Source organism: Engystomops pustulosus, chromosome 2, assembly GCF_040894005.1.
Source record: "Engystomops pustulosus chromosome 2, aEngPut4.maternal, whole genome shotgun sequence".
NCBI lineage: Eukaryota > Metazoa > Chordata > Amphibia > Anura > Leptodactylidae > Engystomops > Engystomops pustulosus.
Genome location: NC_092412.1, coordinates 91182966 through 91209783, shown reverse-complemented (window position 1 = coordinate 91209783; position 26818 = coordinate 91182966). Strand labels below are relative to the sequence as shown.

Here is a 26818-nt window from a genome sequence, read left to right as displayed (position 1 = left end):
GGTCCGCACCCCCGTTGCCCTAGGAACGAGCCTATTGTATAGGTTGTCAAGCGGCAGGGAAGACGAGCGATCACGTGACAGGCCGGACCCGGAAGTAAAGGCGGAGTGTACTGGTCTGCGCAGGGCTTACACCGTCCTGTGTGAGACGTCAGTGCGGGTGACGTGTCTGCGGAGCAGGAAGCGATTGTAGCCTGAGCCTCCGCTGTCGTCTATGCGCTGCATCCCGGAACTGTGATGGCGAGCTCCGCGCTGCTTGTCCTCCTGCTGTTGGCCGTCCTCAGGCCCGGGGCCGCCTTCTACCTGCCCGGCCTGGCCCCTGTCAGCTTCTGTGAGCCGGGGAAGGAAACCCCGGAGTGTAAGGTGAGCGCTGGGGCTGGACAGGTCACTGCTGGGACTTGTAGTTCTCATCCATGGCCTCTTACCTGGGTCATGTATCTGTGGAAGTAGGGGAGACAACTGGTTCTGTAAAGGTGTGTAATCATGGATCCAGCACTTACCTAGTGGGTCCCCTCCTGACGGGTCATGTGAGGCCCTTCACACCCAAAGTACCCAAAGTATAATAATCGATAGGCTCAGCTAGCATATATGTCTATATATGATCTATAGGAAGGAAGAGCATTGGTCAGTGCTGTATCCCCTTAGCAATGCTATAACTGAGCAGTGCACTCTTCCCTGTCCCATATACATCCTAGTGATTTTTACATTTAATATAACATTATTGGCATTCTCACCGCTGATTACTTGTTGCCAGTGCCAATGGCTAACAGCACGGACATGCTATGTGACCCAGATTCCACATACGGATATGCCCTGTAGTCTGGTGTTACAGCCTTAAAGGGGACCTGTCTCACTGACCTGTAACTCTTTGATTAAAATCCCTGCTGATTTTGATCTTGGGATTTTCTGTATTTGGAGTGAATAGACAGCCTTCTGTATATCCTCATGGATATGAAAAGTCACTAACAATAAACATTCCCCATTGGTCTCCTAAGGACAGAAATCATAGGGATTGAATTAATCACCATCTATATTTTTTACAACTCAGTTTCCTGCCATATATCATCCTTCTAGTTGAACTCAAACTGGGGCACATTTACTAACTGTGCAAACTGCACTAATTGCCTGTGTATAGAGCAGGGTGTGCCAGATCCAGGATTTCTGGTGCACGTTCTTCATGAATCTGGTGCCCCCTGCACTGCTCCAATAGAGTGGGCCGTTTTTTTTTGTTTTTTTTGGTGCACCTATAATATAGGACTTGCATGTTAAAGGAAACCTACCACTTGAAGTGGCAGGTTTCAGATGGAAATACCGAGCAACAGCTCAGGGTGAGCTGGTGCCGGAGCTGATTTTTGTTAGTGTTTTAAACCGCTGTATTGCGGTTTAAAACACTTTTTAAACTTTATAGCCTGCGCAGGGAGGTATGCGCTCGGCGCTTACCATGCGCGCGGCTCTCCTTCACTTCCTATGTAGCCGCGCGCATGGTAAGCGCCGAGCGCATACCTCCCTGCGCAGGCTATAAAGTTTAAAAAGTGTTTTAAACCGCAATACAGCGGTTTAAAACACTAACAAAAATCAGCTCCGGCACCAGCTCACCCTGAGCTGGTGCTCGGTATTTCCATCTGAAACCTGCCACTTCAAGTGGTAGGTTTTCTTTAAATCTGGCGCACAGTCAGACTGAGCACCGGAGCGACCTCTATTTTTTTTGTCGCATGAAGAATAGTGCAGCTGCACTATAAAAAGGTCACATGCAGCGCTGACAATTCTTAAATACCTGTGCAAGCAGTTTGCACTGCAAAGAAAATGCAAAGTCCAACAGAAAATTGGCACACGGCCTTTAGTAAATGTGCCCCATTGTGTTCAATGTGACTTATTTCCTTTAAAGGGGATTAGTCATGAAGTTTTGGAGCACTAAACCACCCACAGTTCCGTAGTGTCCCAAATCACCCTGGATGATTTTTAGGCAATCTGTTAAGGGAAAAAAAAACACTTCATACTTGCCTTGTCCCCTTTCTCTTCCATGCCTGCGGGCTGCAGCAAGTAAAGCCGGCGTAGTGCACCCACTTCACTGCGTAATCGCCTAAGGTACGGTGCATGTGCAATGCAGTCAGGGCATTATCCCAGCTTCACTTGCCGCATAGCAATTGGAGGCATCGGCGCGGGTTCCTCCAAAGTGCATCGGACTCACATCTACGCAAGTATAAAAGTTTACTTTAAGGGATCCTAAACCACAGGTCCATAAGGTACAATGGCTTTAATGACATCATTCCCCTAATTCTGTCATAGTTGGTATTTTCTCTCAAGTCCCCACCATTCCAAAGTAATTATGTACCTGGCCCACTTTGATAAATCATTCCACCCAAATGTCTGCTATCATTGCCCGAGTCCAGGACAATTCGTATATACCATATTTTTCAGACTAATAAGGTGCACCATCAATAAATGCCTGCTGCAATGTCTAGGTTCATATATAAGGCGCACCCTGGCTTCATATAGACTGGAAATATTCTATCATGAAGAGATTGCTAAATCTGCACAACTGTATTCCTTATAAGACTATCCATCTCATTTTTAAAAAAAACTTGACAAATTTGCCCAAAAGTTTTTACAGCTTATTTTAGGGTATTATGTGGATGTGTCCTCCATTTTAAAATTGTCATGTTACATATAGGTGAACTTACATTCCTAGGTTTCCTTTAAGAACCGTCACATTGAAGGGATGAAAGTACTATTCACACCCATTGTCTGTTTCCTCATTGTATTAATCATTGTGTGGAGAGACCCATCCCAGCTAGTAGCACTCGACAAACTTGTTTGATGAATGTCATGTTGTACTGGTCGGACGAGCACCTAGTGTTAGTTTTATTTATTTTTTACTGCATTCTTTGGAAGCCGCAGATATACTACGCTGTCCTCTTCAGTGGGATTTGTCTAGCTCCCCTCCTTGATATTTCCTACTGATAACCTAAACTAGACCCTGCACCTCGGACCCATAAACTAACCCTTAAACTATATAAAACTTCAGATGGTATGAGGTAGCTGCCCTGGAGAGTTATGTCACCACACTTGGTGAACTGGTGTGTGAGATAACGCCATGGAACAAGACACAGCCCCCACTCTCTGAGCACCTGCTGTAATATTTAAATAAAAGTGTGTTCACTTTGCAGTTTATAGACCATGTTTTTTTTTTGGTGTAATAATAGAATTTCTATAGATTTAAAGAAAATAAAAAGACTACATAAAATACTTTCATACATGTATCTTTTTATTGGTGCTATTTTTTGGGGAAATAAGTCATTGTTTTGTTTTCTTTTTGTACTTTTTTGACTTTTAGATCAGTAACTGGCATTTTATTCATTCTAAAACATAAAGTACCCTTGACTTTCCCATTTACAAATGGTCCTGGACACTGCCAAAAATTATTTTGATAATCTTAATGATCATTCCAGTAGTGGATGTATGGTTACTTTATTAACCTCCACGACTTGCCAACCCTGTAATGGGAGGGTTTTGCCCCTTACTCCCCCTCTCTTTAAAAGAAATCTACCACCAGGATCAAGGATCATAAAGCAAGCACACTGACCCTCTGTCAGGATCCTCTCTTCTTTAAGCATCCTATGCCCTTATTTTTTAGGAAAAAAGACCCAATTTGAGCCCCAGGTGCTCTAGGCTTCATTAATGCCGATGGAGCCTGAAGCCCCTCAGGCTTATTTGCATTATTTTAAAAGCCTTTTTTTTGTAAAAACAAGGGCATAAGAAGCCAAAGGAAGAGCCAATCCTGCTAGATGGGGGGCGGGGGGGACACACACCAGTATGTCAGTGTGCTTGGTTTATATTCCTTTATCCTGGGGGTAGATGTTCTTTAATGTTGTAGTAACGATGGGATGGACAGCATGCAGCTTGTGGCTCCCTCCCAGTTGAGAACACATACACGATCAACAGATCCAAAAACTAGCAACCTAGAAATGTAGTAACTATAACTTGCAACATTGTTAGACTTTAGAATCTTTTTTTACTTTAGAAGTTCCTCCGCTGGGTAAAAATGGATAATGGTAAAGACCTTTGCGTCCACCCTTGTATTTTGCTTGCTTGTCGGTGGGCACCTCTTCTATCGGAGGAGAATCGGAAGATAATGTTGTTGTCTAGTGCTGCTGGATTCTGGTTCAGATTGTCTGGCATAACCTTATAATAATTATGATTTTTATTTCTTGCAGTCTGATATTGAGCTGTTTGTGAATCGCTTGGACTCGGTGGAATCTGTTCTGCCTTATGAATATGCTGCGTGAGTATGACTGTATATGTATATTGGCCTAAATAACCCCTTGATGTTAGGTTCCTTGATTATTTAGGTGAATTATGTGGAATTATTTTTGTTGTTCTGTAAATATTTTTTTCAGTCAGTAAAGGAAACCTACCATCAAAATCAAGCGTAGATAAACCAGGGACAGTTACTCATAGATTCAGGCACTCTAATAATCGTCCTATGTTTTTTATCCTTAGCCTCCTTCCTTCTAAATTCAACTTTTTAGAAGTAAAATCTGTGTGTGTGTGTGGGGGGGGGGTTGTTAGCAGAGCCTCTCCATGTTGCATCTTACAGGTTTAAGCTACATTCTCACACATATGGGGGACGTATTTACGGCAGATGACTTTGTATGTTCTCTCCGTGTTTGAGTGGGTTTCCTCTGGGTCCTCAGGTTTCTTCCCACACTCCAAAACATACTAGTAGGTTGATTAGATTGTGAGCCCCACGGGGACAGGGATCAATTTGGCGAGCTCTGTGCAGCACTGCAGAATCTGTAGGCGCTATATAAATACATAATTAGTATTATTATATATATTACTCTTTATAAAGACATTTAGGTTGGTCTGTTATCTGTCGGAGGTTCAGTCTTAACACTTAAGTGCACCTGTACAGTAAGGATTTTAATCAAAGTTCCAACTCTGTGTATCTTTCAATAGATAATTTTAGCAAACTGCTAACGTTTATAGTATATTGTTTTTTTTCTATTATAAATGGCTTATCAGGGTTCGACAACTATGGCATCTCATCTTTTTCGGGTCTTTTCAGTATGCCAATTCATCTTTTCAAGTTTTTAATCTATGAGCCTGAGGGGGTAGCCCCGTCTTTCCTGTAATTCAGGGAGTGTTACTTTGCATCATCGACCATGAAATGAAACTCATTTGACCAGGCATTTACAGAATTTCAAATTAAGAGAACTAAACCCTTTAGGAATCCCAAAAACATGTACATGTATACCATGTGTTTTGTGCATTTGTTAGATTTAGTAATATTGTCGATGAATTTTTATACAATTGTTTTTGTCAGAGTAAAATTTTTTATATAAACAGAATTATTGTTATTTTCTAGGTTTGACTTTTGTCAAGTAGAAAAAGAAAAACGACCATCTGAAAATCTGGGCCAGGTGTTGTTTGGTGAAAGAATTGAACCATCTCCATACAAGGTAAGCAAGTATTGAGGCCTCAAAACAAAACAGACCTACTACATGGAGAGTGCGACCATTGGTCTATACCATCTCCAAGAGGAACACTTCTATGTTTTTAGTTAATTAAATTTCTAGTAAATTTTCATTTTGTGGCACTGAAACAAAACCTTATTCATTTGTGAAATATGTAATGTGCTGCTTAATTCATTATAACTTTACTGGGTTGGCTGTTGTATAATGATAGCTAAATGTCGACCAGCTGCCCTCCTCTTTATACAGCTTCTATACTGTTTCATCTTTGGTGGTGTCAATTCAGCACTGCATCCAGACATCAATGAGCAGGCTCCAATGACATGCACTAGGCTCGCTAGTCAATTGCAGTGTATGTCATTGGGTCACGTGGCCCTTCATCAGTGCCCACATCTGTATGCGCCCAGTGCCCACATCACGTTATTTGTATACGTTGGGAAAGCACCCGACGTATACACTTGGCATGTACATTGACAAATAGAGGCAGACACAGGCATACTTGTTGCCTCCGTCTGAACACTACACATCCTAAATGTCCAAAAATGCAGGATGGAAAGACGTAGCACACTATGTCTTTTCATCCTGCAGCTTGTGCTTGAGCGAAGCAGTGGATGACTATGGGGAGCAGATGCCGCATAATGCATCTGTTGCTTGGCAGGAGGGTTGATCCGGTGATGTCACTGTCCTTATTAGGACAGTGACGTTGCAGGGGGAACACCCCGTTCATCGGTAGCAGCCAATCTCCAGCTGCTGAATACACTGGGATACATCTGTACCATACATTGTAAGGACATGTTGGAATCCTCCTGACGTGTCCTTACAACATAGTCACAAAAACGTTGTGTAAACCTGGCCTTAACTGGGTTGACATTTTGCTAGGATGTTGCTATGTGCTATTTTTAACACTGTTCAGTGAATAATTATAATCTGGTCGACACCCCTTTCAATGTTTTCTTCAGGAACGAAATTACTTCCTAGTGCTTTTAGGTTATGTACATTGTACCTGACTAAGGATTTCCTACAAAGCTCAGCCGCATTGTACACAACTCCGTTCACAGCCTGTTACACATTCTTTAAATAGAAGCGGCTGCTGTGATCAAATAACTTCATTGACTAGCAAGTGAGTTCTCTATATATGCACCAAAATAATGAATTTTAAAAATAAATTAAAACAAGTGGACTGTATGGTGCAAATAACAAATATCCATTTGTTACTACCTGGAAAGATTTTAAAATGATTGGCTAATAAAACCCCATCATTCTTCTATGCAGCCTAGGTTTAGGGCCCCAAACCGGTCTATAAAAGCTGTCCATAGCCACAATCGTTAGTAAGTGAATATATACTGTACTTTATAGCATACTTGTGATCTAGTGACAAGGAAGATAGCACCTTTTAGATTGGTAGGCTTTTATAAACTTGTTTTTGAGACATTTGACAAGTTGCGTGACTATAGTATAGTATAAGTTGAACATTAACAAAGAACTTTCAAAAGCAATTCCTTCAATTTGCCACATGTATGATCTTCCCACTCGCCTTCAACCACTCCTACTATTTTACATATATTGGAAAGCACAAAGTACAACAGGAAATAACATATAGAAATAAATGACATTTAGAATACAACAGAATTCTGAAATCCATCAAGGGTGTACAGACTGCCCAGTGGCTAGTTAGTAATTCTTTATTGGCATCTATTAGGCTCCACAAAGCTGAACATTACAGTGCAGTCTGAATTCTTAAGAAGCTATTCTAAACTTAAACTATTCTACAGTCACCATCTTCACAAACCTAAATATCTTTCAGAGAGATGATCCATTTGAAACACTTTTGCTTCCAATAACACCTTTCAGCATTTTGGAAACAATACATACAAAAGTCATAAAAGCGGCAACCCCTATTTATAGGGATTGTTAAGGATCTGTATTGTATAGAGACTGCAGGGCCGAGATGAAAGCTGCAGCCTCTTCACTTTCGACCATGCACCTAACCACACAGAGTAAACGACAAGTTATAGTGAACATGTTATCACAAAACTATGTGTCTGCTCAGCTATTCCTGCTCTATGACATCCTGCCTTCAGGTAAAACTGTATTTTCATGGTGACAGGTTCCCTTTAATAATATCCCATTCTGTAATATCTAGGAAATAATATATTTATTTGAAGTATTACACAGTTATAGTTTACCCAGTGAAAAAATACACGTTCAACCAAGGAAGAGAAGGGGGTGGATGAGGAAGGGTTTTGGTGGAAACAATTCTATATAACATAACCTGAATTTTTTTCCTTTTGCAGTTTAAATTTAAGGATACCAAAAAATGTGAACAAGTGTGTACCAAGACTTATATGACTACAGATGCTCAGAGTAAGCAGAAGTTGGAATTCTTAAAGAAAAGCATGCTATTGAACTACCAGCACCATTGGTGAGTCTGTTCTATTACATTTTCTTATTGTTATTTGTGATTTTTTTTTTTTTTTTCCCCAAGATGTAAGTGCAGACCATTGAAGACCTTTTACATTAATGTTAGCCAATCACTGCTATGACAATACATTAACATTCGCTATGTCTACTGCAAATGCTCTGTACATTTGCATAAAAACTTTTTTATACTTGTTCTTTGTATTCAGATAAAGCGCTCTTAAGTTATAGTTTTATAACTTATCATTATCCTTGTATACTTGTAAATGCCTGGGCCTTGTGATGGCTCATACACCAACACTCGACATGCATTTGCACATTGCAGATCCAGATTGCTAAAAGTCTGGATGGTTGTTAAAGTTCTTCTGTGTATTTTTAATATACATGAATTATCTTGGTGCCTAAAATGTGCATCTGCGTTACCATTACTGGGCTTAATAGTATGTCACAATTGCTGTTCAATAGTAAAGTTATGTGAGGTGGAATGGAAATATTTCATATTTGACCCCACAGATTTTTTTTTTTTCCTCTTGTTATTTCAGTTTATACAAAAGAGTTAGTGTTACCAAAAAAAAAATTCCGATTTGCGCCGTATTTAAGTGGGGTTTTTGGCGCACGCGATCGGATTTTGGCGCAAATGCGCCGACTTTCATGCGACACAAATGGTGGGGCGTGGTCGACGGACAACTCGACTGATTTGGGCTAATCGCTGGATTTACAATTCAAATTGTGTCGCAAGACAATGCACTCACTTGCACCGGGAAGAAGGTGGACTCTGGCGGACCTCAGCGTGAAGCGACAGATGCAGGAAAATGGACGCACGATCTTGAAGAATCACGCCGGACTTCATCCTCGTCGGAGAACGACCCTCGGGGATTGCGACAGGACCGGGTAAGTAAATCTGCCCCATTGTTCTCTTGTCTGACGTTGCACTGAACTGCTCTCTACATCATACCCCCAACTTTTGCATTCCAGGATGAGCTCACACAGAGACTTACTGCAGGGGTGAGGAGAGTAAAGCTATGAGCTACAGACAAGGTCTTCATCCAGGGCAGGGGGTGGGAGGCACATCAGGTTTGACAGAGTGTGCATGTGTAGCTGAGATGTAGCAGTGCAGATAATGTTATATCACGTTTCATGGATCTCATAATCTCATCTCTGATTTGTCTCATCTCTCTTTCTGTGCCACATAATAGTACAATGATGAAAAGTTAAATACCTGTATATAAACGTTGTACCCTCATAATCTAACCACATTTTCAGCTCACGGAACTAGATGGATCATAATGAGTCTGCTTAGAGAGTCCCCGCCAACACTCTGGGATTTTACAATGAGCACCCTAGGGAGTAAAATTGTACAGTAAGGGGATACAAATGATCTTTATTGTGTAAATATCACTAGGGGATTAAAGTTTAAGAATTTTATTTCCTCGGCAAACCTCCTTTAATTGTGGTACATGTTCTTCGTGAATCTGGCTCCACCTGCACTGCTCTGGAAGTGTACAACATAATTTTTTAGGTGAATTTAGTAGTAACCCGCCCCTTTTGGTGCACATATTTTAGACATGCTGCAGCCGTGACACAAAACTGGCGCAGACACTTTATAAATGCATGTGCAAGCAGTTTGCACCTTCTTTCTAGTACAAAGTCTGATAGAAAACTGGTTCAAACATTTTAATAAATGTGGGACATAATCTATTCCGGAAACCACAACAATTACCACAATACCAAATTAAGTTTGGTTTATTCTGCATTTTTGATAACGCAATTTTAATATTAAAATAATCACGATGAAATAATTTCCCCCACCACCTCGCACTCATTGATAAATGTATCATTTTTAGGATTGTTGACAACATGCCGGTTACATGGTGTTATGAGGTTGAAGAAAAAAAGAAATTCTGCAATCCTGGATTCCCTGTAGGTTGCTATGTAACGGAGGATGGCCATCCTAAGGATGCCTGTGTAATAAATGTAAGTATTTCTTCAATGGTTGTTAATGTTAAAATATTGACTAGAAATGTGACCACCACTTTATGGAAAACTAGAAATTGTGTGCATAATGGGTGAAAGAATAAGCAGACGACAAGCTCTAAAATAACACAAGTCCTTACTCATAATAAATTTCAAATAACTTTTTGTATTTAGGAAATAATGTTCTTGGAGGACATCTACCACCAGGATGAAAGACTTTATGCAAATGAGCCTGAGGAGCTCTAGGCACCATTAACACCTACTGAGCCTGGAGCTCCCCCAGACTCATTTGGTGCAGTATACACAAATGTTACAAAAATGAAATGGTTTGTACATTCACTGCCAAAAACAAACAAACTAGAGAATAGAAATAGAAGAAAAGTAGGCCCTATGACCCTCATTGGTGTCATAATGGAGAACCTGGACTTCTGTGAACTGGTGCCAGGCTCTGATTGGGATCTGAAAATGGTCAGGTTATAGTATAGAGTATGTTAAGCCATAAACTACCTGAATGTGTGATAATCTAGGGTAGGCCCCCTCTAGTAGTGATATGAAGGGCAATAAGCGCTCAGCGATTAATGTACTGGACATCCTGTGGCTTCATGTGTTCTCATGGCAAGGGATGAAACTAGTGTTTTTTTTTTTTTTTTTATAGCTGGTTAATGCTCGCCCACGTACAACATGTGTTTTCAGGGAATGTCTCACTTTGATTGCACCGTTTCTTTTGCCTATCCTGTTGCCATATTTATCACCATTCAAGAATTTTTTAGATCAACTTGGATGCCAACTTTGTGCAGGGTCTGCTTGCCCAATTGCTACATCTAGACCCTGTGCACTCCACTGTAATTGTGGCTGTGATGTGCGAGCACATTGGAGGAGCTTTATTGATGTGTTGGTCTTCAGAGCGTTCTCTGCTGCGGCAGATTTATCACTTTGTCTGATGCTGGATGATTAATCTGGTGTAGTATAAGAATGGCAACGTGTGCTCTGAACCTCTTGTAAGTTGGTCTAGTTTTATGCACCACAATATTTAATTATCTGGTGCAGACCTACCCCTTTTGCCAAGGACACCCCCCTTTTTTTGTACGTGTCGGAAAACAGCCTAAAATGTGGCACACAGCATTTTAGGTGCAAATTACTCCAGTTTTCTGGTGTAGATTGATAAACCTCCTCCATTGTGTTTCACCACACTGTGACCTGGCTGGGTGGCCATGCTGAAAATAATAGGCCATTTCCAGATTTTGTGGCCACTTGGCTTCTATGGAGAGGGGATTAGTGTGAAGAGCTCCACCTCCTCCTCTTCTGAACCCTGCCTTGTGCTAAGATTTGTTTCTGGCCCAGGTGAGCACATGGTCGTGTACATGATGCCTTTGATACATTTTCTATAGGATACCATATGGAACAGTTTTTCTCCATGTTCAACTGTATCTCATCTTGTATCCAAGCTAGAGGAGGCGCACAAGAATACTAGAGCCTTGTGTCAATTGTACAATTTACCTTCATAAATATATCGTATTTGTCCATAAGTGTATATTTATTTTCTGCATTAAATTGCCGGTTACAATGCAATTGTGCCATGACGGTTGAGGTGGCACTTTATAATGGCCCACAAAATAAGCAAAAATATCCACATATAATAGGAACATCCCCTTATTAATCTATTATCATTCAACCCCTTAACGTGACGTAATAGTACATCACACGTCGGCTACGGGTGAATGGAGACAGCTCACTGGCTGAGCCCTCTCTGTAGCTGGTAAGTCTTTGCTGTATATTGCCCAGCGGCATCTCCAAAAAGATGCTGGCGTGAAGAACGTCACTCCCCGTAACATCATCAGGGAGTGGCGATCTTCGGAAGACCCGAGGCTGTCTTGTGTTAATGCATTGATTACAATGTGCCATTTGCACATTGTAATGCATGAGGAGGAGAATCCCCATATACAGCCATACTGTAGTATGACATTGATCCTACCATATAATCAGACAACCTAGGGTTGATGTACCCTAGGAGGTCTGAAAAATAGTAAAAAAAAAAAAAAAGTTAAATAGAAATGTAAAAAAAACTACATTCAAATCATTCCCCCCTTCCCCTAGAAGTCCTATAAATAAACAATAAAAATAAGGTATTGCTGTGTATGAAAATGCCCGGTCCATCAGAACGTATTAACGGTTTTTCACTGTGTTTTACCCCATAATGGAAAATGGTGCCCAAAGTCGGAAATGGCACTTTTTTTTTGCCATTTTGAAAAATATTTTTAAAAATCAACAAAAAGTGCTCAAAAGGCCGAACAGTCCTAAAAATAGAAGAAGCATTGAAAACATCATCAGAAGTTGCAAAAAATGACACCACCCACAACTCCATAAGTGAAATGAAAAAGTTATTAGCGCCAAAAGATGGCAAAAAAATATATTTTTCTTGTACAGGAGGTTTTAATTTTTGTAAATGTATGAAAACATTATAAAACCTATACAAATTTGGTATCCTGTGATCGCAGCAGCCCAAAGAATAAAGTAGACATGTCATTTGGGGAACCTAGTGAAAGCCGTAATATCCAAGCACACAAGAAAACTACAAAAATGCGTTTTGTTTTTTTTTTCCCCCACCAATTTCACTGCATTTTTGGATTTTTTCTTTCCTGCTTCCCAGTACATTACATGGAATACTAAATACCGTCACTATGAAGATCAATTTATTTTTTTAAGCAGAAAACGAGCCCCACACCACTCTCTACATGGAACAATAAAAAAGCTATAGATTTTTTGAAGGTGGGGAGTGAAAAATGGAAAGGCAAAAACGAAAAAGGGCCGCGGCAGGAAGGGGTTAAATAAACACAAGAAAAGACTACAGGCGGTCCCCTACTTAAGGACACCCGACTTACAGACAACCCATAGTTACAGACGGACCCCTCTGCCCACTGTGACCTCTGGTGAAGCTCTCTGGATGCTTTAAAATAGTCCCAGATTGCAATAATCAGCTTAAAATTGTCTGCAATGAAGCTTTATTGATAATTCTTGGTCCTATTACAGCAAAAAAATTTGAAACTCCAATTGTCACTGGGGCAAAAAAAAAATTGTCGGGAACTACAATGATAAAATATACAGTTTCGACTTACATACAAATTCAACTTAAGAACAAACCTACAGTCCCTATCTTGTATGTAACCCGGGGACTGCCTGTATTAGCATTTGACCACTGTTGGTTAAAACAAACCCTGTCATTTGGCATGAATGTAGTAAATATGTCATACAAAGTTAATATAGTTTGGTTTACATTTTATTTACAGTCAGAATTTCATGAGAGGGATACATTTTATGTATTCAATCACGTTGACATAATAATCCATTACCATGTCGTGGAGAATGAAGGACAAGGAGCAAGATTAGTAGCTGCTAAGCTAGAACCCAAAAGGTAAGTTGCTCTGCTATTTTCTGTTTCCTTATACTTGCCATGCTTTGTAGAGGAACCACCAGTTTTTCCACAATTTGTTTCTTTTATTGCTATTGTTTGCTGTTTGTGTTATCTTGTATGTTACTAGCTTTCTCTCTTTGCAATATTATAACGATCTCAAGGATGTTAAAGGGGTTGTCTGGTCATAAACATTGCCCCAATAATCTTTTTCTCCTCATTTCATACCCTTCCATAATTTGATGAAATAAAAAATTCTGGCCCGTATTCTTGTTCTCAAAATCATTTATATCACCATACCTTCATTTGTTTACCCCTCCATCCCCTCGGTAATGACCTGGTGTCTTCTGTCACGCATGTGTGCAAATGAATCTGTGCTGCAGAGCTGCTTGTTTCCCTGCATCTCCTTGGAGCACGCCCGCACACGGTCAGCCATGGGGAGAATATAGACGCACGAGATTGTAGTCGTGCACATACATGGTTCGTAGTACACAGCCTATTGCTTAGACGCGTACAACAGCTTTGAATGAGATGATGATGGGACTTGAAGTCCCTTGGAAGGACAGGGCAGCCATCTTATTAAATACAAGCAGAGCAATTTGTGCAAAAGGAATATAGTAAAAAGAAATATAACATGAAGGAAGTGGTAAGTTAGGGAAGGATGTGTACATAACATGGTAAATTATGACACAATAAAATAAAAAAGTAACATATAGTAGCCAGACAACCCCTTTAAGAAAATAAATCTACATGGACGTGTTCATGCATCAGCCACAGAGATGGTATTGTCTAATACTGTGTATTATTCTTACACCCCTTTTATTTCTGTACATTGTTGTTTCCCTTTTATGAATTGCCTCCTTTATTCTGTTTTCTTCTTTAGCTTCAGGCACACGCAGCCTGATAAACCGGATTGTTCTGGGCCTCCAATGGAAATAAAGAATACATTTACTGGGGAACTTAAGATCCAATACACGTATTCTGTATCATTTGTGGTCAGTATTATGCGCTTTTGTTCTATGATTGTACATTGCACTTTACATTCTTTGAGTGGTTGAGGCCTGTCTCCGGAGAGACCACTAGGTTGCAACATATGTGCAATTTTCATTTTGCTCTATAGAGGAGATAGTAGCTACTATTGTACCATCGTGTACAGTGTAGTTAAACTACCCTTTTATTTAATAAAGAAACTCCTACAAACCTAGTTATCCTGTGGCCCATAACATGAAGTGTAATATTACCAATGGGGATGTTTGGGAGTTATCTGCACCCATTCCACAGAAGACGCTGAGTATTAATTTGTGGCTACATCACACAAATGGAGACCAGTGAGCAGGAAAACTCTATTCACTATAGTTTAATATAATATACCCTTATAATGAGCCAAAACTTGCTATGGGAGTGTTACTTTCGGCCCAAGCTCTAAACCTTGCTGGTGTTTTCGTTGATAGGGACACAAGTCACATAAGTAGACTATAATAGAATCGCCATGTTCATTGCAAGTAATTATTGGTAGACAAAATAATATATTAATAATTAAAATGAATAACAATATTAATAAAATTGTCTTTATTGCCATTCTTTATTGTTCAGGAGCAGAAGGACATCAGATGGGCCTCTAGGTGGGATTATATCTTAGAATCTATGCCACATACACACATTCAGTGGTTTAGGTAAGTACATCTGTGCATTAATAATAAATAATCAAAGTGATGGCAAAGGTCTTTTCTTCAATGACATGAAACTTGGTTAGGTGCACTTGTTAAGCCATTCAGAGGCAGCCCCGGAGAATTGCACTGCATGGTCCCTTTGGGGAGAACAAACCTAACCCTCCGGGTATGAAGAACTTTATCATAGCATACTGTAATCTCTGATAGGTGACATTTCAGTCAGTTTCAAGTGTCCCTTTAGTCAGGATTGTGGATGTGTCTCCTACCAGAATTTGAAATCTGATACTGAGTGATGCATCTTGAAAACTGAGTTGTCCTAGAGCAGTGCCCATCCTTTACAGCCAATGTTTTCAATAACCCGCTATATTTGCTTTTTGAACTATGAATGTAAAACTGTCCTTTTCCTTTCTTCTTATTATATTTTTTGAAAGTTTATTAAAATGAAGTTAAAAAAAAATTTGGTAAAGAGAACTTTCATTGTTTTGCGTGTCTTGGCTGCGGCCATAACTGGGAGAGCACATAAAATAGTTCATGGATGGATCAAGGTTGAGATTAGTTGCTGACAGTAAGTGTTGCACTGATCGGTGTTGATAACATGTTGCCTTTTTCTCTTTCAGTATAATGAATTCTTTAGTGATTGTTCTCTTCTTGTCTGGGATGGTTGCCATGATTATGCTGAGAACTCTGCATAAGGATATTGCAAGATACAACCAGATAGATTCTACTGTAAGTAGCTACACAGCAGAATTGTTCTGAAGTTTTTAAACTCTGAAGGACAGGAGAATACAGGCTACATGCACCCTGCACTCGGCTAGCAGCATGTACAGCCCTCTAGTGCTCTGCCACCACCCCTCTCTATGCCCTGATGCTGGTGCTATGTTTTGTCATGACCCAGAAATAGTTTTTGGTCTGAGATCTTCTTTTTTTTTTTTTTCCCTTTCTCAGGTCTTGATTACTTTCCAATTGACTGCAGTATTAGTTTGAGTTCATTCATGCACCTCTTATTTTACTAATTTCACCAATTGTGTACGTTTCCTTGTAGGAAGATGCTCAGGAAGAGTTTGGTTGGAAGCTGGTGCATGGTGACATTTTCCGCCCCCCCAGAAAAGGCATGCTGCTATCTGTTTTCCTTGGTTCTGGCACTCAGATCTTAATAATGACATTTATCACTTTATGTAAGTAGGCGTTGCCGTTTTAAGAATTCCGTTTGTACATTTTTTTTTTTTTTTTTTTGGTATATGTACCTTTTTATAATGTTATCGCTATTGCTTATTATATGGGCTATCAAGTTCTCATTATTATGACGGCTCACACAGAATAATTTTCTCACTCTTCTGTGCACCTAGAAGGTGGCATAAAATGTGCCAAAATATGCCACATTTCTAGAAGACAATATTACATCTAGTTTTTAGACCAGTTATTTTAGATTCTTATAATTGGGGGCTGGGGATGGTAAACATAAGTGATGGGGAAGATTATGTGCTAGGTTTCTCCTTCTGGTCTGTCCTCTGTCCTTGATTTGGCTCTACAAACAAAAATGGGGGTCCTGTCAATCTTAAAAGGGATGGCCTACTAAAGTCTTATTTTATGCTTGCCCTGTTGGTGTCCTGCTGGCTTCCAGTGGATGGAGAGGGCTATGCAGACAAGGGTATGTATAATATGGGTGACCCTTTTAGGGTCTTATAGGAAACTTTAACATGGAAAGTATAAGTGCCCAACCTCTTTAACCTATCTTGGGGGAATGCCATGTGGGTCACTGTCCAACAGACTGTTCTCTTGCAGTTGTTTTCAGTATGTGATTTGGGAAATATGACTCTACAGACAGGTCACCCTTGAAAATTTTTTAAATATTTTCTTTTAGTTTTTGCCTGCCTGGGATTTCTGTCTCCTGCAAACAGAGGTGCCCTTATGACATGCGCTGTTGTCCTATGGGTGTTGCTTGGAACTCCAGCTGGTTACGTAGCTTCCCGCTTCTACAAATGTAAGTGGATTAAATAAAACTACAACTACTACTACCTGCTGTCTCCACCGGTGCACTATTTACCTTTGCACATGAATATATACCCCATCTATAACAATAGAGGGAGAGATGTGAAGAAACAGCTTGGAGCTGGACAAGTGTTCAGCTGAAATCCATGTAATAAAAGCCATTGTGCATTTCATTTGAATTATGTTGCATAGGCTTTACCACTGTTTTTATAAGTTTATCTGCTTTTTTCCCCCCTTAAACTGTATCCATGAAATGCATGTATCACTGGTGTTTATTGTGCAGTAAATATTATACACATGCACTCGTTTCCCATTTCCAAAAGTTTGGTTTGAAAAAGTTACCTCTCCTCTTAACACCATTATGTACCTTGTACTTTGCATAACAAGTCCACTTATTATAGATGCTTAGTGCTTGCCTAAAAAGTCTCTCTCTGTCTCCTCAATTTAGCTTTTGGTGGGGAAAAATGGAAAACTAACGTCTTGCTGACCTCATTTCTCTGTCCTGGGTAAAGTATTATGTCAAGTTATTTTGATTTGAAATGTTATAAGATGCTATTTTATTCTGTGTATAGAGAGCCTTTAGATGGAGCACTTACAGTGCAGCTATTTCCGCTATAGCCCTTCTAGTGGCTGCAGATATACACTCACCGGCCACTTTATTAGGTACACCTGTCCAACTGCTCGTTAACACTTAATTTCTAATCAGCCAATCACATGGCGGCAACTCGGTCCATTTAGGCATGTAGACATGGTCAAGACAATCTCCTGCAGTTCAAACCGAGCATCAGTATGGGGAAGAAAGGTGATTTGATGCCTTTGAACGTGGCATGGTTGTTGGTGCCAGAAGGGCTGGTCTGAGAATTTCAGAAACTGCTGATCTACTGGGATTTTCACGCACAACCATCTCTAGGGTTTACAGAGAATGGTCTGAAAAAGAAAAAACATCCAGTGAGCGGCAGTTCTGTGGGCGGAAATGCCTTGTTGATGTCAGAGGAGAATGGGCAGACTGATTCGAGCTGATAGAAAGGCAACAGTGACTCAAATCGCCACCCGTTACAACCAAGGTAGGCAGAAGAGCATCTCTGAACGCACAGTATGTCGAACTTTGAGGCAGATGGGCTACAGCAGCAGAAGACCACACCGGGTGCCACTCCTTTCAGCTAAGAACAGGAAACTGAGGCTACAATTTGCACAAGCTCATCAAAATTGGACAGTAGAAGATTGGAAAAACGTTGCCAGGTCTGATGAGTCTCTATTTCTGCTGCGACATTCGGATGGTAGGGTCAGAATTTGGCGTCAACAACATGAAAGCATGGATCCATCCTGCCTTGTATCAATGGTTCAGGCTGGTGGTGGTGGTGTCATGGTGTGGGGAATATTTTCTTGGCACCTTGGTACCAATTGAGCATTGCAACGCCACAGCCTACCTGAGTATTGTTGCTGACCAGGTCCATCCCTTTATGACCACAATGTACCCAACATCTGATGGCTACTTTCAGCAGGATAATGCGCCATATCATGAAGCTGGAATCATCTCAGACTGGTTTCTTGAACATGACAATGAGTTCACTGTATTCAAATGGCCTCCACAGTCACCAGATCTCAATCCAATAGAGCATCTTTGGGATGTGGTGGAACGGGAGATTCGCATCATGGATGTGCAGCCGACAAATCTGCGGCAACTGTGTGATGCCATCATGTCAATATGGACCAAAATCTCTGAGGAATGCTTCCAGCACCTTGTTGAATCTATGCCACGAAGAATTGAGGCAGTTCTGAAGGCAAAAGGGGGTCCAACCCGTTACTAGCATGGTGTACCTATTAAAGTGGCCGGTGAGTGTAAGTACTCATTGTAACTTTTACCTGCTATTGTAATTCATTGCCTTAAGTGACTGAGCTGAAGAAATGTGTTTTATTCTTTAGGATTGTGTTCGCCGATTTCTTTTTGATGAACTTAATTCTCTGGGGAGAAGGATCCTCTGCAGCAATTCCTTTTGGCACCCTTGTCGCCATCCTGGCACTGTGGTTTTGTATTTCTGTGCCTCTCACTTTCGTTGGGGCTTATTTTGGATTTAAGAAGAATGTAAGTGTTTTGTCCCATTATTTTACTTATCTTCCTTGTACAACATATAAGCCTATTGTAACTACAATGTATGGAAATTACTAAGGCACTGCTAGAGCTTCTAAGTCTGGACTCATGGAGTATGTTTCAAGGTTTGTTATGGTGTTTTTGGTGCTCGCAAAGCTGGCTGACGTATATTCATGAGGGGGCGGGGTTGGGGCGGTGACTGCCAGCCTATGGAGCGAGCGGGAAGAGGCAGCGCCTCGGACTGCCCCCTCATGAATACATTGGACCGCTTTCCGGTAACGCTATCACTCTAATACTGTGGCGTTTGTTCAAGCACTAGGAGTTGCTTAATTTAGTAAGCAGCTCCTAGTGCCGAAAATTTAGGTGACAGGTCCTCTTTAATATGCAAATTTCTTTCAGAGGCCACTGGGGGTGTGGAGTAGCCGGAGAGACTGCTCTGGGGATGAAGGCTGCTCCACTTTCCTAGTAGCCGCTTTATACCAGCCTCCCTGAACGTCGTTTCAAACTTATTTGAAAAGTGACTCTGTATTCTGCGCTTGCGCAGTAATTCAGAGTCTTCGACCGGCGGCGTGTCTGCATCAGGGGACGCTATCCTCGGGATAGAGGCGCGTCTCAGGCACAGGAAAAGGAGCTACTGCGACCCACAATAAGTTTGAAAAGTCTAGCGGGGATGAGGGTATGGAGCGGCTACTGGGGGTGTGGAGTAGCTTTGGCCCCCGGAGCTGTCTCTCGCTACTCCACGCCCCCAGTAGCCTCTGAAAGAAATTTGTGTATTAAGCTTAATTTGGCAGCAGCTTCATCCAAATTTAATCCAAAAAAGGGATGCAGCAATAAAAAGTATGCATTGGGAACTACTTCCAAAAGTATCTTTCAAACGGTAGATTTCCTTTTAAGCACATTTTAATGCATTTTCCACCTTTGAAATTGGCCTAAAATCTGCCTCATATTCATTTTGGTGTGTGACCTTCTGGTTTGAGGTGAGAGCACCTCTTCTTCAAAGACTATGAAACTATTTCTTGTCAATAGTGGGATTATACAAGCCATGGAAGGCTTAAAATTGTGGCTTTTGCAAGGTGGGGAAATAAAAACAGGAAAGGAGGGTTCAGGGGTTAATGTAAAACAAAGGAGAAAAGTTTATATATCAAAAAATGTGCAGCACTCTAAAATTCAGTAAAAATAAAAAGTGAATACTTTATTCACCCAAGTGCTATGTGTTGGATCCTATTTAGAATCCTTTCTCAAACAATGTGATCCACGTTTATATAGAAAGTTCATACAAGTCACGTGAAAAGATTCAGAAACTGTGATACTTTCTGTTTGTTACATGAGTGCATATATACAAAACATTATACAAATCATCAAATTGATTATACTCGTACTGCGCCGCCAGTCATGCTGATGTTTTCAGCCAATCAGGTTCCTCACTATAATACACACATTTATAAATACAAAATTCCACCATGCTCCACTGTTATGTATGGTACTGCTAAACCTGCTTCCAACATAGGTACTGCTATTTCTCTTAACAGCAAATGGCCAAATCCTAATTTGGGGCTTATTAGAGGCATAGAGTGCCAGGATCACCTCAAACCTCTATGTAGGTATTGTACAAAGTACCATGGTGCTGATTGTTAAAGGGACAGGCGCCTTCTTTCAATAGTTTTGATAAATGGTTTGGTAAATTGTACAGCTTGATCCTAAACTCCTGATATAAACATTTAGGTTATGTTTCTGTATTCAGAGATCAGGTTCCCCTGTCATATGACACACATGGTCTGTCTGATACAGCAGTTAATATAATGTCATACCAACTACAGATGTGTACAGCGGGTTTTGCGTGGGACAAGGCATTAGTGATCCCAGTTACTACACGTGCTGAGCATCCATAAGCAGGGAATCTATTTTCCATAATGGAGAAGGATTAGATGTTCTGCCCTTGCTGACAGCGGGAAGCCTCTGATTGTGAGGTCTACATGATTGAGGGACAAATTACTGCAAAATTGTTCCTGTTCCACTTCCAGGACCAACAGATTTTATCAGGTTTAATCATAAACTAAAGCTCATGTTCACTTACAGTTCTATTTACTGATAAGTGTTTGAATTTCTATCCATAACCTTAGAAAATATTATTCTCTTTGAGTAATGTATAACATTCTACTGTATGTGTAAGTATATGCACGATTAGACTTTTTTTTTTTCTTCCTACAAATTTGCCCTTAAACATCTTAAGGTGACATTATTTTTTTCTGTCTGCTGCTTTGCTCTAGTAAGATTTTAACCCTTGCTTGGCCAAAGACAGTGAGATGTAAATTTTAACACCATCATTTGAAACCAGCATGTGAGTAAGGTCTGCCACCTGAGTGCAGATAGATTTTTAACTATAGGCTTTGATGGGTTCAGCTTATTCTGTCCCTTTTTATATTGGGATTGCCATTTGATGTCTACGGTAGTTATTTACCACCATTAGAGTCAGCATGAATGCCAGAGGAAAAAGCTTGCAAATAGGATGGCAGTGAAAAACTGGGATTTAAATGGCCCTGTAATAATGCATTTACTTTTTCTTCCTCCTTTTAGGCTATTGAACACCCAGTCCGCACCAATCAGATCCCTCGTCAGATTCCTGAGCAGTCATTTTACACAAAGCCATTACCTGGTATCATTATGGGAGGAATTTTACCCTTCGGGTGCATCTTCATTCAACTTTTCTTTATTCTTAATAGCATTTGGTGAGCTGATTTTCCTTTATGTTTCTCGGCCAGGTTTCTCTATCATCACAGGGCTTCTTTGCTTTCATTTTTGTGTTTCTTTCTCTCTCTTCACTCTTGATATTGCTGCCAAGAGTACACTTAGGTGAATGTATTGGACTGTGAACTAGTTCAGTCATGTCTTTTTACATATGTAGAAGAGAAACCTTACTTTGGTATCATACATTAGGCATTTATTTAGACATTAAACTGCACACATTTTCCACCTGTAGGTGCCAATTACATGAGATGATGTGCTGCTGACATATGACAAACCTTTATGTCCGATAAGACATTTGGTGGTTTTTATTTGATCATTGAGATCTTTTACATAGTTCCTTTATTCCAGTTAGCATTTATGGCCCTTTAGGGGAAAAAAAACATTTTTCTATATTTTTTTTTTTAGGTTAAATACACACAAACATGTACTTCACGCAGGCTGCAAACTGGGGGGAAATTTGCAGCCTGTTGGAGATGGGAGGGGTGAGGAATAGGACCTGCCCCACCTTGTGGCTGCCTCATTCGGTCACAGTGCAGTGACTGTGTATAATGCAAGTCAATGGTGACTGGGCTGGCTGCAGTTTGTGAGGCTAGTTCAAGGACACCAAAAACAGTCATGTGCACGAGCCCTTAATCAAATTGTGGCATTCATGGGGAATAGATGGGACATGGACAATCTTTCCCTGGTATGCACAGCTGTGTGCCATACATATGGAGGGGTCCCTTCTCCACCGGGCCGGACATGCGCCCGCGGCCTTATAGTGAAAGTGGGTATTAAAGGTTTTATAAGAGAAAAATACATACAGAACTGCACATGCTACAGTTGTAACATTATTCTGTAATAAATGTTATAATTTACTCCTCTATTGCTTTTTTTCCAGGTCCCATCAGATGTATTACATGTTTGGGTTCCTATTTCTGGTATTCATTATTTTAGTTATTACATGCTCTGAAGCAACAATATTACTCTGCTATTTCCATCTATGTGCAGAGGTAAGATTTAACTGTATATATTAATGCTGAATGTTATATAGGTGACATGTATTTGTGTGTTTAGAGGATTTGCTATATTCTTATTTGAATCTTTGAAGGGATTTCTCATGAAGAGAATCTTTACTGTAGGCAAACACTGTTTCGCCAGTGAATAACAGTAATTGAAAGGAAAAAAGCTGCAGAAAGCAAGCAGTTTTCTACGCAAAGGAAATGCAATGATCTACTTCATGGTCAAGTCTGCCATTAAAAGCGACTTAACCATATTCGTTGATCATTTCCTCAAATAGGACCTATTTAAAGAAATGTTGGCACTCGAGGACAATCTACCAACAAATTTACTAGCTATACATACCTGTCAAAGTAATCCACATGCAGTGTACCATTACACATTTTACAGTGACATTATCTAATAATTGAATTGGTTGCCGTTACACATGCAGGGTTTCAAAACAGATTTTCTGGTGGGAAATCTGCATTGAAATTTGCTCTGTTTTATTTCAGTGGCTATAATGGAACAAATAGACCTCCTGCCATATCATAGAATAATTATTTTTTTTCTATTTTGAAGTGTATGACCATCTCAAAATATGAACTGACAAGTTTTCTCTCTCCCTTACCTAGGACTACCATTGGCAGTGGCGCTCATTTCTCACAAGTGGCTTTACTGCAGTTTACTTTCTTATATATGCCATACATTACTTCTATTCAAAACTGCAAATTACGGGCACAGCTAGTACCATCTTGTATTTTGGCTACACTATGATTATGGTTTTGATCTTCTTCCTATTTACGGGTAAGTTCTTGTTTTCTACAGTTGTTATAGTAGACGTTTGCACAATTTAATAGGTGCCACTCCACTTCTGGTGTAGGACTCCATGCCTTACTCTACATATTGGGAACTAAAACTACTCTGAACCTATGCTTATTAGGCTCTGTACTGTCAGGTAATTCTGAGTTGAAGCTGATCGCTTGGCATCACCCATGTAACCATATTGGGTTGGTATAGACTGTTTTCTGTAATAATCACTGAGCATTACCTCGTGTTTGACATGTATGAACATTGGGCTGATGGGGGGGGGGGGTTATGGTGTGTAAAACTCCAAAAATTTCTATATGTTGGAGGGGAATTGATCAAATGAATTAAAAAACAAATGTGAATAGTCGTTGCTGTTTTTTTTTTTTTTAGTTTTTATTAAAGGACTAACTGATGGTAGCACTTACTGGTTTGCCGGGTAATGCCGTTCCTGGAACGGTTTGTAATAAGGGCAGGAACTGCATCATTAACAGGAAAAAGCATTTTAGAAAATATGTAAATTGGCTGGAGGTGCTCAGGCTGACGTCATCTGAGCGCGTCTTGGCATCGCCATCTTTTAATTTATTCACACCCCGCACTGCTAGTCCTGCCTTCTCCCCACCCAAGGAGCTAGAACCCAGCCTGTAATGTCAGAGAGCCGGGGCATGGAGAGTAAGGGGCTGAGCTCTCTCCTAGCTCCTCTGGTGGGAGAAGGTAGGACTAGCAGTGCAGGGCATGAGCAAATTAAAAGAAGGCAATGCCAAGAGACGCCCTAGTTATGTCAGCCTGGTGATGTCAGCAAGGCTAATTTACATATTTACAATTTTTTTTTCATGGTAATGAAGTTGTTCCTGCTCTTATTACGAACAGTTCCAGGAACAGCATCACCCAACAATCCTGAAAGTGTTACCATCTCCTATCAGTCTAACTCCTATAATTATTCATCCTACCTTGATCAATTAACATAAAATAAATGCCTGAAGACTGCCATATAGCAAAACTGATAAGGTCCTAGATAAGGCATAGACGAGCTAGAACATTAAGAAAAATTGGTAAGCAGTGCTACTTGTATGAATTAAATGCAGTCTGCCTTTCTGATTTTTAGGTTGTTTTTAATAAACACATTTTATTTTTACTTTTGTTACAGGAACCATTGGCTTCTTTGCCTGCTTCTGGTTTGTGACAAAGATTTACAGCGTTGTTAAAGTGGACTAAAAAATAAATAAAGCCTTAATGAAGAATGTGCAAAAAAAGTGATTTTTAGAATGAGATGAAGACTTCTTTACTTTACAGTATTGTCACCAATTTGTGGAAAGGCAAAATCCGTCATATATTCCATTGAAGCATTTTTTTTTCAGTCTGAATATGTTCATATTTTACTGAAACTTTGCATTGTTCCTACTGAAGAACAGAGTTCAATATATGCTTATGTAAATATAATAACTATGCTGTAATTGAGATTGACACTTCTAACATCTGCAGAGAGGAGCTCCGTGTAATACACAAGTATCAAAACTATAATAAAATATGTCTGTAAATACAACTTTGCTTTTAGACTGTAGGTGGGATGAGTTATTCTTCAACATACATAAGTTACAAGAAAATGTGAGATTTGTTTTCTATAATGTATTCCTTTCAATTCTGGTTGAATATTATTTTTTTTTATACTGGGTGAAATGTCCTTGCTTTAGTTTCTTTGGATGTTTATATTCCCTTTAGTGATTTGAAGACTCAAACTATGTGCCTCCAAGTCTCTGGATTTTTAAATTTATAATCTTAATAAACAGTCTAAAAATTGAATTGGCTTCCCCTGTGGTAAATCTGACAACTGTGTTGTTTAGGTGAGAGTGGCCCAATTATGTTTACTCGTACAATGGAAGTGACTTTACTTCAGCAAAGAAAATAATGAAAAGTCGTCATGAACAAAGTAATACAGTGGTCTTCAATGGCAGTACAAGCGGTCCCCTACTTAAGAACACCCGACTTACATACGACCCCTAGTTAAACGGACCTCTGGATGTTGGTAATTTACTGAACTTTTGCCTTGGGCTACAATAAACGACTATAACAGTTATCAAAGGTGTCTGCAATTATTATTTATTGTTAATCCTGGTTCTTATGAGAATCCAACATTTTTTAAATTCAATTGTCACAGAGGCCAAAAAAAATTTGGCTGGGGGCTACAATTGTAAAATATACAGTTCTGACTTGCATACAAATTCGACTTAAGAACAAACCTACAGAACCGATTTAGTATGTAACCTGGGGATTGCCTGTATATGTAGCACTATACAGAAGCACATGGAGCCTACAGTGCTGTAATTCAGAGATATAGGTGCTCTGTCTATGGGGACTCATTGTGTGGATTAAAGTCTTCAGGTTCTTGCTCCTCTCAGGACTTCTAGAACCCATTGTGCTGTGAATGGATTGCCATGAATATAAACTGGATAAATAGATGCTTTGATGTCAATCAAAGAATTTATAGAACTTTGATAGAATGATATTACTTTGAGAACACTGCACCAGGAGGTAGGTATATTAAAGGGAGTCTACCACCTTCACCAAGCAATATAATATGCTGGCAGCGTGTTGTAGAGAAGTGCACACATTATTTGTGTCCATGATGCCATTTCCAAGATATTCCCAGTTTAATCGTTAAGCCAATTAATCACTTTTATTAAATTAAGGTATTTGTGCATTAGTTGGATTTGCCTTATTTAAAGAAGACCTCTCTACTCTTAACATATCTGGTTTCGTAATTACTTTCCCTATTACATTACCTTGGGAGTATCTTAACTCTGCAATGTGATGTTTCTCTGTTATTCCTCCTATAACATTTATGCATAGATTGGCCAATGAACTTCAGCATACACCTTGCCAAAAAGGTATGTCCATGCACACTCTGATACTGTCCAATGATTATAAAGATCACACACATTGCTACCAAGTTTTCAGTTTTGTCATACATTTTTAGCACAAAATGCTACATTGTCACTGTAAATCTACTATTTTCTTAAAACTAGAACTCTCACAAAAGGTTTGTGGGTTTTGTCTATTGTTTTGAATCTTACTGCACTGATGGCATCACTCCAGCATCTAAGCTAGACCTACATGCTGTGTGGTATCTTGGGCTCTTCTAGTCATCCAGTTTCTTGTGGCGGCTATTTCTTTGCATTTGTTGGTTAAGAAATAATGGATCTTCTGTATGGTTTAGAGCACATGCAAAAAATTAGGGTTCAATTGAGATATTGTGCAGGACTATAACAATTTC

At 39.9% G+C, this 26818-nt stretch overlaps 1 protein-coding gene across 1 annotated transcript; it reads left to right on the top strand.

Moving 5' to 3' along the window:
- The first annotated feature begins 96 nt into the window (after positions 1–96).
- On the top strand, positions 97–25347 carry TM9SF2 (transmembrane 9 superfamily member 2). The gene is made up of 17 exons (XM_072135512.1): positions 97–360; positions 4212–4279; positions 5366–5459; positions 7766–7893; positions 9734–9863; positions 13148–13272; positions 14153–14264; positions 14863–14942; positions 15557–15665; positions 15982–16114; positions 16801–16920; positions 17377–17434; positions 18852–19011; positions 21592–21743; positions 22643–22754; positions 23376–23547; positions 24695–25347. Exons 1-17 carry the CDS (start codon positions 235–237, stop codon positions 24760–24762), a joined length of 1947 nt encoding a protein of 648 aa, XP_071991613.1. The 5' UTR covers positions 97–234; the 3' UTR covers positions 24763–25347.
- Positions 25348–26818: the final 1471 nt, after the last annotated feature.